At 42.4% G+C, this 11443-nt stretch overlaps 1 protein-coding gene across 1 annotated transcript in view; it reads left to right on the top strand.

The window, feature by feature from the left end:
* The first annotated feature begins 1387 nt into the window (after positions 1-1387).
* The window catches only part of MSL2 (MSL complex subunit 2), a 30907-nt gene continuing 20851 nt past the window's right edge, over positions 1388-11443 (top strand). The window contains exon 1 of the mRNA XM_054595296.1: positions 1388-2805. Coding sequence (XP_054451271.1) covers positions 2664-2805 — 142 coding nt within the window. The 5' untranslated portion in view covers positions 1388-2663. The remainder of the gene's footprint in view (positions 2806-11443) is intronic.

Raw genomic sequence — 11443 nt, 5'->3', positions numbered from 1 at the left:
GCATAATACTTAAGTGCTGATAATATGCTAGGCCTTATAAAGAAAATAAACCTGTTTTCAAATGTAGTAGAAATTATATATCAAAGGTTTATCCGGGGAACCCCTCAATCTCTTAACTATTGATTTCTACTCTAAGTGACAAGGCCCTAAAACTAACATGTATATGTGCCACAAAAGGTTTACATACGTCATAAATTATACTTTGTAAACTTGCAGAGCATTTACTGTGTGCAAAAATTCTGCTGAACAGCTTTGATGTATCCACAGGTAAGAAATGGTTCCTTTGCTGTGTGTTTCCACTCGTGCTACTCAAAGGTTTTGTGCTTTTCAGGAGAACGGAATAAGATTAATTTAGACATTTATTTGTTTTACAGTCCTTAAAACCATCAGGCAAAAGTTTGTTTAAAAACAGGTAATACTTGAAAGGATTTGGGTTCGTTTTAAAGCAGGACTATGGATTCTTTAAGATACTGATTTACACAGAAAGGCTAAGTCTGTCACCGGAGCTTAAAAAAGGGGTTCGTTTTTTAAAACTGGACTCCTTGCCGCCTCTGTAAGGCCGGGCCTCTCGCATTCCTCAGACTCGAAGGACCAGGGCCTCGGGTAGAGCCCGGCTCTGACTAGCGTAAGAGCGCGTTGGGTCCGGGTCCCGCAGCTCACAGGCCGCCGGCCAGGGCCTTAGAGACCTTAAGTCGCGGCCCACCAAAGGCCGCAGCCCTAACCTAGCAGGCGCCGCCCCGACGCCTGCTGGGCGCGCAACCACCAAGATTGCTGCTTGCCTTCCGGGCTAGAAGAGGGTGAGCGAGTCGCTGAAGCGCCCTTTTGGTGGTCAAGAAGCCATGTTCCGGGATAAAGGCCACGAGGGCGGGACTTGGGGGTGCACGGGGCTATTTCCTCACATCGTGGTCAGTCAGGGTGCTGCGAGGCCGAGTTGCAGTCAGAGCGGAGCGCCACAGGGTGCGCGACCTAGTCGGGCCTGAACTTTGGCGGGCACCGAGGAAGCAGAGCGAGAAGCCTACAACCCACACCAGGGAAAGATGGGTCAAATAACGAAGGTTTCACCACAGCCCACACGCCTAAGAGGGAATTTGAGAGCACAAGGGGGAGGGGCGGAGAAAGCAGGCAGCTCGCATAGAGCATGCTCTGTTCTCAGCCATAAGCGGAAAGCCAAGCCTGCGCAGTAAGCCCTGGGTGGATTGGCAGCGGGGAGGGGCTGGCATGAGCGGGCTGATGTGTTTATCCGGTTTTCTGGGTGGGCGGTCAAAGCGCACGCGTTAAGGGCGAAAGGCGGCGGAGCTGGTAGTGGGATGCGCATGCGCTGAGTGAGCCGGTGGCTCTGGGAGGGTGTGGAGGGGGGTCTTGGAGGAGAAGCAGGGGAAAAGGGAAGCAAAGGGAAAAGGAAAGGGCGGGGGGAGGGGTGAGAGTGTGCTCTGCGCATGCGTGCGAGCGCCAGCGACGACGGCAGCGGGGGAGTCTCGGGGATGACAGTGGCTTTGCCCGTTGGGGTAACGGTCGTCGTCTCCGGCAGGGCTTGAGGTGCTATACAGCCCGTGGGATCCGTTAAGGCCGCACCAACCCGGGCCCTACCGAGCTAGAGTGTCTCGTGGAGTCCGGGTGAGGGCAGCGAGGCACGGGGGGAGGGGCCTGCAGCGGGGCCTGCTGTGTGCGCTGGGCGGCGGCGGGGCCTGGCTGTGTGAGCGTTGGCCTCAACCGCGGCCGGGCGGGCTCCGGGGGCGGCGGCGACCGTCGTGCTTGGCGGAGGCGGTGTCCGTGTGTGCGGCGCGGAGAAGATGGCTGGGCAGTGAGGGGCGGCGCTTGCGCCTGGTGACCTCGAAGTGAGCGACTGAGGAGCGAGGGGCGCCACCGCGGCCCAGCCGGGCCTGCTCCCCGCCCCCTCCCGCCGCCGCCGCCGGCCCGCGCACTTCCTCCCCGGCCCTCCCCTGTCGGGTGCGGGACTTTCTTTCCCGCTTCGCCACCTCAGGGAACAGCGGGGCTGTAACCGCCGGGGCGGAGAGCCAGGCACAGCCCGGGCCCCGCGTCCGATATGGAGAGAGTGGCGGCGGCCTCGGCCAGCCGCAACAGTCACATTCGTCGCTGCCGCGGCTTCGCGCACTAGATCGAGGAAGCTGACGCCGGAGCTGTCGTCCTTGCTGTTGCTGCTGCCTCCGCGCCGGGCGCTGTGATGGAGTAAGGGCCCTGCAGGCACTGAGACGCGTGCTCGCCCCTTGGACCGGGCCGGGGCCTGCTCCCACCCAGCTCGACCTGAGGAGGTACCTCGGCGTCCGGAGATGCAGCTCGAGCCGAAGCCGCCCACCGAGCCGCGGGGCTAGACTGAACTGCGAGTCGTGGCCCTAGTGCCGAAGCCGCCACGTTCTGCGCCCCGCGGCCGCCTGGGACAAACTCGGACGCTGGTTTCTCTACTTTTTTTTCTTTTTTTTCCCGTCTGCAAGTCTCAGGGACGGAGGAGGGGCGCCACGGCCCCATGTGTGGGAGGATTGCTTCAGCCTCACAAACTTGCACGGATTTTGGTTACTACTTTGGCCAGTGGTTCTGCTCTGATTTCCTCCGAATTGTTGCAAATTCGCCATTGTTCCCTGGCTCCTCACAAAGTTGGATCCGGAATTTTTTTTCAACCGGGAGTCAACGGTGTCCAAGTGTCTGCAATGAACCCCGTGAATGCTACTGCTCTCTACATTTCCGCGAGCCGTCTAGTGCTCAACTACGACCCCGGAGACCCCAAGGCGTTTACCGAGATTAACAGGCTCTTGCCTTACTTCCGACAGTCCCTCTCGTGCTGTGTTTGCGGTGAGACGCTTTTTATTGTTCCGTTTTCAAGGCTTGTTTTAAAAAACTTTCTGGGCAATGGTAACTGGAACGGTTCGACGACATGGTAGTTTGTATTAAGCTTTTGTTATTTGTGCAGTAGTTTGCGGCCATAAGCTTTGAAACTCGCCAAAGGACTTTTGCACGGCATTTCAGAAAGAAAATCCTTCTATAACCGATTTGTACGGAGGCCTGAACGTTCAAAACTGTTTAATTTGCCTTAGGTTAGCTCCTTAGCATTTCTGATGATGGTTTTTTAAATAAGGTGAAATATGCATGCATCCTTCTGCCTTTTGTTTTGCTTTGTTTTTTAAACCTTCTGTACAAGAGTTGACTTAATACCAGCCTTGGTTAAAACATGGTCGTGTGGCCTGTTTGCATTTTCCCAAACTGGTGTTAATGTGGCGGTGCTGGTATGAATATGATGTGCCCACAGCTAGTGAACTCGGTGCGGAATTTTACCCCAGCGTCTTCTACACATGCTTTGACAGTTGGGTGGTAAAGCAGTGAGCTGGGGGAATACTTCACGGGGGTACCGAGTCCTTTTTAGCTAGTGGGATATTTACAGGATTATGTTTCTTACTTTTTGGTGGCTTTACTATATTGTGGCCTGGTAGAGAGTTGTTTTAGGTATTTTTGTTCAAAAATGTTAATTTGTGCTGGGGAGGATACTTCGAAGTTATTTTGAGACATAAAGGTAGCTAAGTTGTCTAGTAAACCGAAATTCCTCAAAAGTGGTAACATGCATTAGTTGTGCATATACAATAATTAAAAAAAAAACCAAACACAAAACCTTGACGAAACGTTAATACAAAGGGAAGGGCAACTGTCCAAAAGAGGCAGGAATATACCCCACTTCATGCTCTCATTACACTAGAAATTTTGAGGTTTTCTTAATCCACTCATTTGTTTAGTCAGAACTTCAGAAATTTAGGCATTTCAGGTTTTCACTTTATCTTAAATTAGATAAAGAGGAGTAATCTTGAAACTGTATTCGAGTCTTATCCAGCATTTTCTGTGTATCTCTGGGGCAAGGCACTGAGGGAGTGCAGAAGAGGTGAAGATTGTGTTGTTTCTGTTTTGCACACCAGATACTTAATCTCATAAAAATTTAACTGTTAGAATGTGATTAAGTTCTGAGACTGTGACACTTACCACTTTTATAGAGAAGCACATGCCTGGACAAATCACTTAACTGCCCTGGGCCTCAGTTTCTTAATATAAAAAAAGAGTTTTGGGCAGAGTCAAAGTTTCCTTTCAGCTTAAATATTACTGATGTAAGCGTAAGAGTTTGATTGGTTTCAAGATACTCTGTTACCCCACTCTTTTTCTCGTGCCCTTTTTTTTTTTTTTAATCTTAACAGCTTTTAATAGTTTGTGGACTGAGGAAATGGAGCTGCTATATCTTTTTCTCTATAAACCTTTCTTTTGGGAGGGATTGCTGTGGTGATGATGGTAGGGGTGATGTAGGGGAATGAGAGGGCACAGGGCAGCCAACCCTGGTCTGCTAGAACAGCAGTGAAGAGTGATGTCATTATCCAGGTAACATTTGAAGATCTGGAAAGTCTTTTTACAAAGTGGATGGGATTTAGCCCTCTATTTCAAGGGGGAAATGATAGTTTTGAATCGTGTAGATGCTTGGTATTTTAAATTCATATTTGTAGCTTCAGAATAGTTGTGGTCCAGTTGAACATTTTCCCAGATTATAACCTGGATTAAAGACATTAACGATAAAACTACATTGAAAAAGTAGTTTTCTTTCTTAAAAATCAACCTTGGCAACACAAGGGAAATTTTACTGACAGTGGAGCATTGTAATTATTCCTTCTTGTTCAGCTACCCTCTCCCATCATCCTATGGAAGAGATTTGTGGATTCTGCTTCTCCCTTATAACTGAGTAGTTGGCATAAAATTTGAGCAATAAGATGTAGTCCCTCCCCCCACCCCCCTTGCGCATACCATGTAGTCTGTGGTTATCAACAGATAAGGAAAAAAATTAGTTACTGGAACTCACTTATAGCATTTAATCAACTTTGTGTCAGGTGCTGCCTTACACTCTTAGTTGGAAAATAAAATCTCATTCACATTACTAGGGCATGTATAGTTGTACAGTTTCATGAAGATAATATATAAAAGTAAAGTTTAGTTCTGTTTTGATGCTGTAAATAGGGAGTTTGTTTCAACAGTCCTTCCAACATCTGACCCAAACCTTCCTTTCAGCTTATATTCAACTGTTCTGTTACATGATTGCTATACTTTCAGCCAGGTTGATGTTTTTGCCTTTTCAAACATACATACATACATGCCTTATGTTTTCTTCCTCTTTTTTTCAATAAAAAGTTCTCTTTGTCCTTTGAACCTCTGTAACCTTTTGTCTGGTATTAGGCATTTAAAACTCTATATCTGATTTTCTAATACATTGGGAAAATAATGTTTTTTTGGTACATTTTTGTGTTCCTCCTGCCTTATCCTTTCTCTTCTGTTTAGTGATTTGCATGTAGGTGTAAGAGACTCAGGATGAAAGTGAGAGGAGGTGAAGGAGGGAAAGTAAAAGGCTTACAAACTTTGCAGTTAGGTACATCTTGGTCCTACTTTTGTGTGGACAAGTTGCTTTAACTTTTTGCTTGAAAGTTTTTTATCTACAAAAGGGAATGGTTATACCTTCAAGTTTGTTTCTCCAAATTTATGTTATATGTGGGTTTATTCTTAAGTGGGGAAAACCTTTTGAACCCATGAGAACAAGTCTGTGGACTTGGTGTCTGGCACATGTTATGTGCTTAATATCCCACCCTTGTGCAGAAGTAGAGAGGGAGGAAGAGGTAAGGTGAGAGAAAAGATTGAACTATCAGGTCAATTATTGTCAAACCTCGACTCTTCTTGGGAACTACAGGTTTTGTTATCATTGTTCTTTGAAATGTTAATTAGCTGATTATCACTGTTTGTATTTCAATTGCTTTGTATATTTAAGCCTCCTGAAGCTTTTAGTGAATGGGATAGCAACCCTCCAGAGAATTACTGTACTTTCTAGGCCACAGGAAAAGAAATTGCTCTGGGCATTACTTTTTATGTCAGTTTTTTCCCCTTGCTCTAAATGTTGGGACGTGCTTTATCCTTTACCAGAAAGTATAATTTCTTTCAATGGCATGGGACTTTATAAATTCTCTCCTGGGGATTTTAAGTTTTTCATTCAACTTGTAAGTCCTCAGGTGATACAACAAATTTGATAAGTAGACTAAAATCCTGGTAGAATTGGAAGGACTGTTGAGTGGAAAACTTTTGCTGAGTTATTTGGAGTCCTGTGAATTAATCATGATCAAATCTCTACCCAGGGTACATGAATATTTTTCCTGGTGTTTTAATTAGAGTCTAGAAACAAAATGGTTCTAGCTTTTGATTTACTGAGTAGTTTTGGACCTTCCTATATAAAATGGGAAGGAGTTGGAGATTAATATTTCCCATTGATTTAGGGTGATACAGGCGGACAAGTTTTTGTTTTGAATGTAAAGGATTAAAGACAAACCCTATCATCTTATTGTTCTACTGCTACCTGTACATTCCACTAGAAGGCAGGTGTTCCCTGAGGGTGAGAGCTTTCCTTTTCGTGTTTACCATTGTAGCCCTGTACCTGACAGTTACTGGCTTAACTTGTTGAATGTATGATGTTACCATTAAAAAGAGAAAGTTTCAAAGTATGAAGAATGTGCTCTCAGAATAAAGTATTTGCCTTAAAAATCAAATAGATTTAGTTTTATGAACTACCTTTACCTTCCTTATTTTTCTCATTTCGTCATGTGGACTTGCCCGTCCCCATTAGAATTAGTGGAGTAGATGATCTTAAGAATGTCTTCCAGTCTGGAATTTTGAATTCTGTCTTTTAGCAGTGATTTTTGACTGAGCAAACAATTTATAAATAGTGAGAATCTTCTAAAGTGAAATTTGAACATCCAGCTTGGAGTGTCTTACTTTAAAATATGTATCTTTTAGGTGGAGGGTAAATTAAAAGGCCATTTGAATAATTGTGTTATATTAATACTTTATATTTTTTCTGAAACCATCAGTTCATTTGATCCTTAAGATTTTATTTTTCTTATATTTAAAACCACTCTAGTTAAAACTTTTTAGTTAGTAAACATACTATAAAATTTGGTATCTTAATAATTGTTAAGTATACAGTTCAGTGGTGTTAAATGTATTTACATGGTTGTGAAACAGATTTCCAGAATTTTTTCATCTTGCATATCTGGAACTCTTTCCATTTACCAATCACCCATTTCCTCCTTTACTTCAGCCCCCATAACTACCATTCTACTTTCTGACTTTATGACTTCGACTTCTCTAGATACCTCGTATAAGTAGGATCATATAGTATTTATCTATTTGTTGACAGGCTTATTTCACTTTGCATTCTGTTCTCAAGGTTCATCCATGTTTTAGCCTTGACAGGCTTTCCTTCCTTTTTAAGGTTGAATAGTAGTTTATTGTATATATATATATTATACTTAGTTTATCCACTCATTCACTATGAACATTTGAGTTGCTTCATCTGTTGGCTATTGCAAATAGTGTCAGTATGAACATGAGTGTGCAAATAACTCTTAGAGACCTTGCTTTCAATTCTTTTCGGTGTATACCCAGAAGTGGAATATCTGGGTCCTATGTTATTTCTTTAAACAAATTTTTTTTTTTAAAAAAGCCCCTGCTAGTGTGGCTTAGTGGATTGAGTGCTGGCCTGCAAACCAAAGGGTCGCCAGTTCCATTCCCAGTCAGGGCACAGCCTGGGTTGTGGGCCAGGTCCCCAGTAGGGGGTGCGTGAGAGACAACCACACATTGATGTTTTCTCCATCTCTCCCTCCCTTCCCCTCTCTCTAAAAATAAATAAATAAAATCTTTAAAAATTTAAGGAAAAGTTACTGATTTTAGAGAGGGAAAGGGAGGGAAGGGGAGAGAGAAACATCAATTTGTTGTTCCACTTATTTATGCATTCATTGGTTGAGTATTGTATGTGCTCTGATTGGGGGATCGAACCCTCAACCGTGGCACATCAGGAGGATGCTCTAACCAACTGAGCTACCTTGCCAGGGCTATTTTTAATTTTTTGAGGAACCTCTATACTGTTTTCCAAAGTGGTCGCACCATTTTATAATCCTTTCCAACAGATGAAGGGTTTAAATTCTTCACATCCTTACCGATACTTGCATTTTCTGCTTTTTAAAAACAATTGATAACAGCCATTGTAAAGAGTATGAGGCAGATACCTCATTGTCATTTTGATTTGCATTTCTGTAATGATTAGTGATACTGATCTTAATGCTTTTTGACCATTTGTATATCTTCTTTGAAGAATCACTATCATTTTTTATCTTGAAAACTTATTTTACTCATTACATCTTTATTAATCACCTGTGATGTTCTAAGTGCTGGAATAAACAAAAATGAGTTAAGATACATGATCTCTGTCCATATGTTGCTTAGTGTTATAGGGAAGACAGGTAAGGAAGCCAGCAATTATTAGAGGCACTTAATACCAAATTTTAAGCATCATAATATAACCATTTATATTTATTGCATATGTAAAAATTTCAGAAATAAGCCATAAATGAGTATTTCTCTTCGTATAATTTGTTTTTTAATAGCTTGTTTGCCTCAATGTTTAAAGTAAACCTGATTGGTATTCAAGTAGAGTTTGGTCTGCCAGGTTTGTGGGGGGACTTAAGTTCACCTGTACTCTCTGATACGGGAAGAATTTTTTTTTTCTTTTTTAGATCTTCACCTGAGGACGTTTTTTCCATTGCTTTTAGAGAGTAAGGGAGAGAGACAATCATGATGATGGAGAGAAGCATGAATTGGTTGTCTTCTATGTGCGTCTGTACTGGGGATAGCGTGCGCCCTGACCTGTGATTGTATGTTCTTGGCCAAGGAAATAAACTTCAGTTTCTAGGTAGTGCCCTGACTGGTAATTGAACAGGGCAACCTTTCCATGGTCGACACTGCAACTAAGTCACCGGCCAGGGCGGAAAAATTCTTTAGGGAGCATGTATCTAGTGGGCTGGTAAGGAAGAACAGTATTTAGTAATTTGTCTGGTAGGCACACTTCTTTTATTTCACATATATTTATTTAACTGTTAGGTTTCTTTTCTTAAAAATCTCCTTTTTATAGTTTTCCCTTTTAGTATTGTAAAAATTAGTTCTAAAATGTTAATACTAGTTTGAGTAATGATTCAAGGCAGGCGGTATAGTACTGTAGTATAGGCAGGAGAAATTGTTAAAGCCTAGTGAGATCTAGGAAGTATGGGGATTGAATGGGACCAAGAGGAATGGTGAAGTTAGTTGTTCATTTTCAGTAAGGCTTGAGGGAGAGAGCAGTTGACTTGTTGAAGCTGCAGTAAATCAGGTTTATCGGTAATGAGTCCATGAAGGAGAGCCCTCTTGCTCTAATAGTGATTCTGCAGAGGCCTTTTATGTGAGAGTTTTGAGGTCAGGTTTAGAAATTTGACATTTATCTTGTAGACTGGACCCCCCATCTCCCCAAAGTGTGTTGTATAGGCTGCCTAAATCAAATCATTTAAAGGACATGTTAAAATTGAGATACCCAATTATCACATTGGACTGACTGAATCAGAATTTCTGTGCTCAGGGCCTTGTAATCTGCACTCTAATCCTCCATCTTGATATGGGGCAGAGGATTTGCAAATAATTGTTGTCCAGGGGTGTCCAACCTTTTCACGTCTCTGGGTCACACTGGAAGCAGAAGCATTGTCTTGGGTCACACTTTAAATAAACAAACACTAAGGAAAACTGATGAGCAAAATAAAAAAATTTAAGTAAATTTACGATGTTGTGTTAGGCCACATTCTTAGCCATCTAGGGCTGCATGCTGGCCTTGGGTTGGATACTGACATTTTAAGTAAGAGAGTGATATAATTGAAATTCTGTTGTAGAAAAGATTGATTTGTGGGTAGAATATGGGATTGATGACAGACTAGTGGTGGCAACAGTGCGGGGATAACAGATAGTGCTAAGGAAATTTTTGTTTAATGGTTATCATAACACTTTAATTCTTTGGTATGCACTGTATCACACTTTGTCATGGTCTGATGTTTTTCACTGTGAATAGATTAAACAAGACATTTCCCATTCTAAAATTCATAAACATGTCTAGCCCAGTGCTTTCACATAATATACAGTTGAAAAAATGTACTGAATTATGTTTAGAACTGACAAAACCTGGTAGTTTAATACTCAAGCATGAGAAAAATTAAAGGAGTCAAAGGTAACTCAGTTCATATCAGAAATGAAGCCATTGATTTTGGAAAGATACTTTTTTTTTTTTTTTCTAAAGGCAGGCACTTTTTTAAAAAAGGATTTTATTTATTTTTAGAGAAATGGGAAGGAAGGGAGAAAGAGAGGGATAGAAACAAGGATGTGCAAGAGATACACCAATCAGTTGTCTATGTCGCATGCCCCCAACTGGGGACGTGGCCTGCAACCCAGTCATGTGCTTCTGCTGGGAATCGAACTGGCGACTTTTTGGTTTGCAGGCCAGCACTCAGTCCACTGAGCCACACTGGCCAGGGCAGGATACGAAAAATTTGAATAAGCTGATTTGAAATAATATAAAGACAGCCCAGTTAAAATATTCTTCAGGGATTTAGCAATTTGGTGTGGGATTTTGGAGAGGCCAGGTGCTTGAGAGAGGTTGCAGTTAAGGTAGGAATTAGAGCAGATCACATGTGGGCCCAAGGAGAATGAAGAGAAGGATGAGACAATGTTGAATAATGTATGGTGGTTGGGGATTAGGGTTAGTAAGGAAAATTTTGATTTTAAAATAGTTTTATATTTTTGATACAGTAAAAGAATCTTGGTGGTGCAGTTTTCAGTCTCTCAAATTACCATATTTTACTGTGTACAGTGTGTGCTTTTTTGCTCAAATTTTTTGAGGGAAAAACAAAGATGAGTAATACACATAGGTGATTATATACCATCTGCATGATCATCTTGTGCATTTAAGTGCACAAATTGTGGGTGCGCATTATACACGGCAAAATATGGTAATTTGCACATCCAGTTGTTTGAATTCCTTGTTTTCTTTGTATGTGTGTGTCTGTGTGCGCATGGGAGCACTCAGATCATATTGATCACATTGATAGCACACTGTCATTAATTGGTTAATACCTTATATTGGCTTCTGTAGTTGACATTTTCCTATGAGTCCACTCCATTACTTTTATGTATGAGTCATTTAAATTTGTTTTTGCAAGTTCTGATGTACTTTGTAGATTTTATCTTTTATTTAAAAATGCTATTTCAAAGTCTTTTTAAAAAAATTTTTCTTATATATCTCTGTCTTTCCCTTGATGTTTATCTGTTTTTAAAGATTTAATTCATTTATTTTTAGAGAAAGGGGAAGGGAAGGAGAAAGAGGGGGAGGAAAACATCAATGTGTAAGAGACATTAATTGGTTGCCTCTCTCACTCCCCTAGCGGGGGACCTGGCCCACAACCCAGGCATGTGCCCTGACTGGGAATTGAACCAGTGGCCTTTCAGTTAGCAGGCCGGCACTCAGAGCACTGAGCCACACTAGCCAGGGCATCCCTTGACATCTAAATCTCTGTCTGATGTT

The sequence above is a fragment of the Pteronotus mesoamericanus genome, unplaced genomic scaffold (assembly GCF_021234165.1).
Source record: "Pteronotus mesoamericanus isolate MK-2021 breed Mesoamerican mustached bat unplaced genomic scaffold, CSHL_Meso_final scaffold_54, whole genome shotgun sequence".
In the NCBI taxonomy this organism is placed as follows: Eukaryota; Metazoa; Chordata; class Mammalia; order Chiroptera; family Mormoopidae; genus Pteronotus; species Pteronotus mesoamericanus.
The sequence above is the reverse complement of the archived record's forward strand: the minus strand, read 5'-3'. Positions and strand labels throughout refer to the sequence as shown.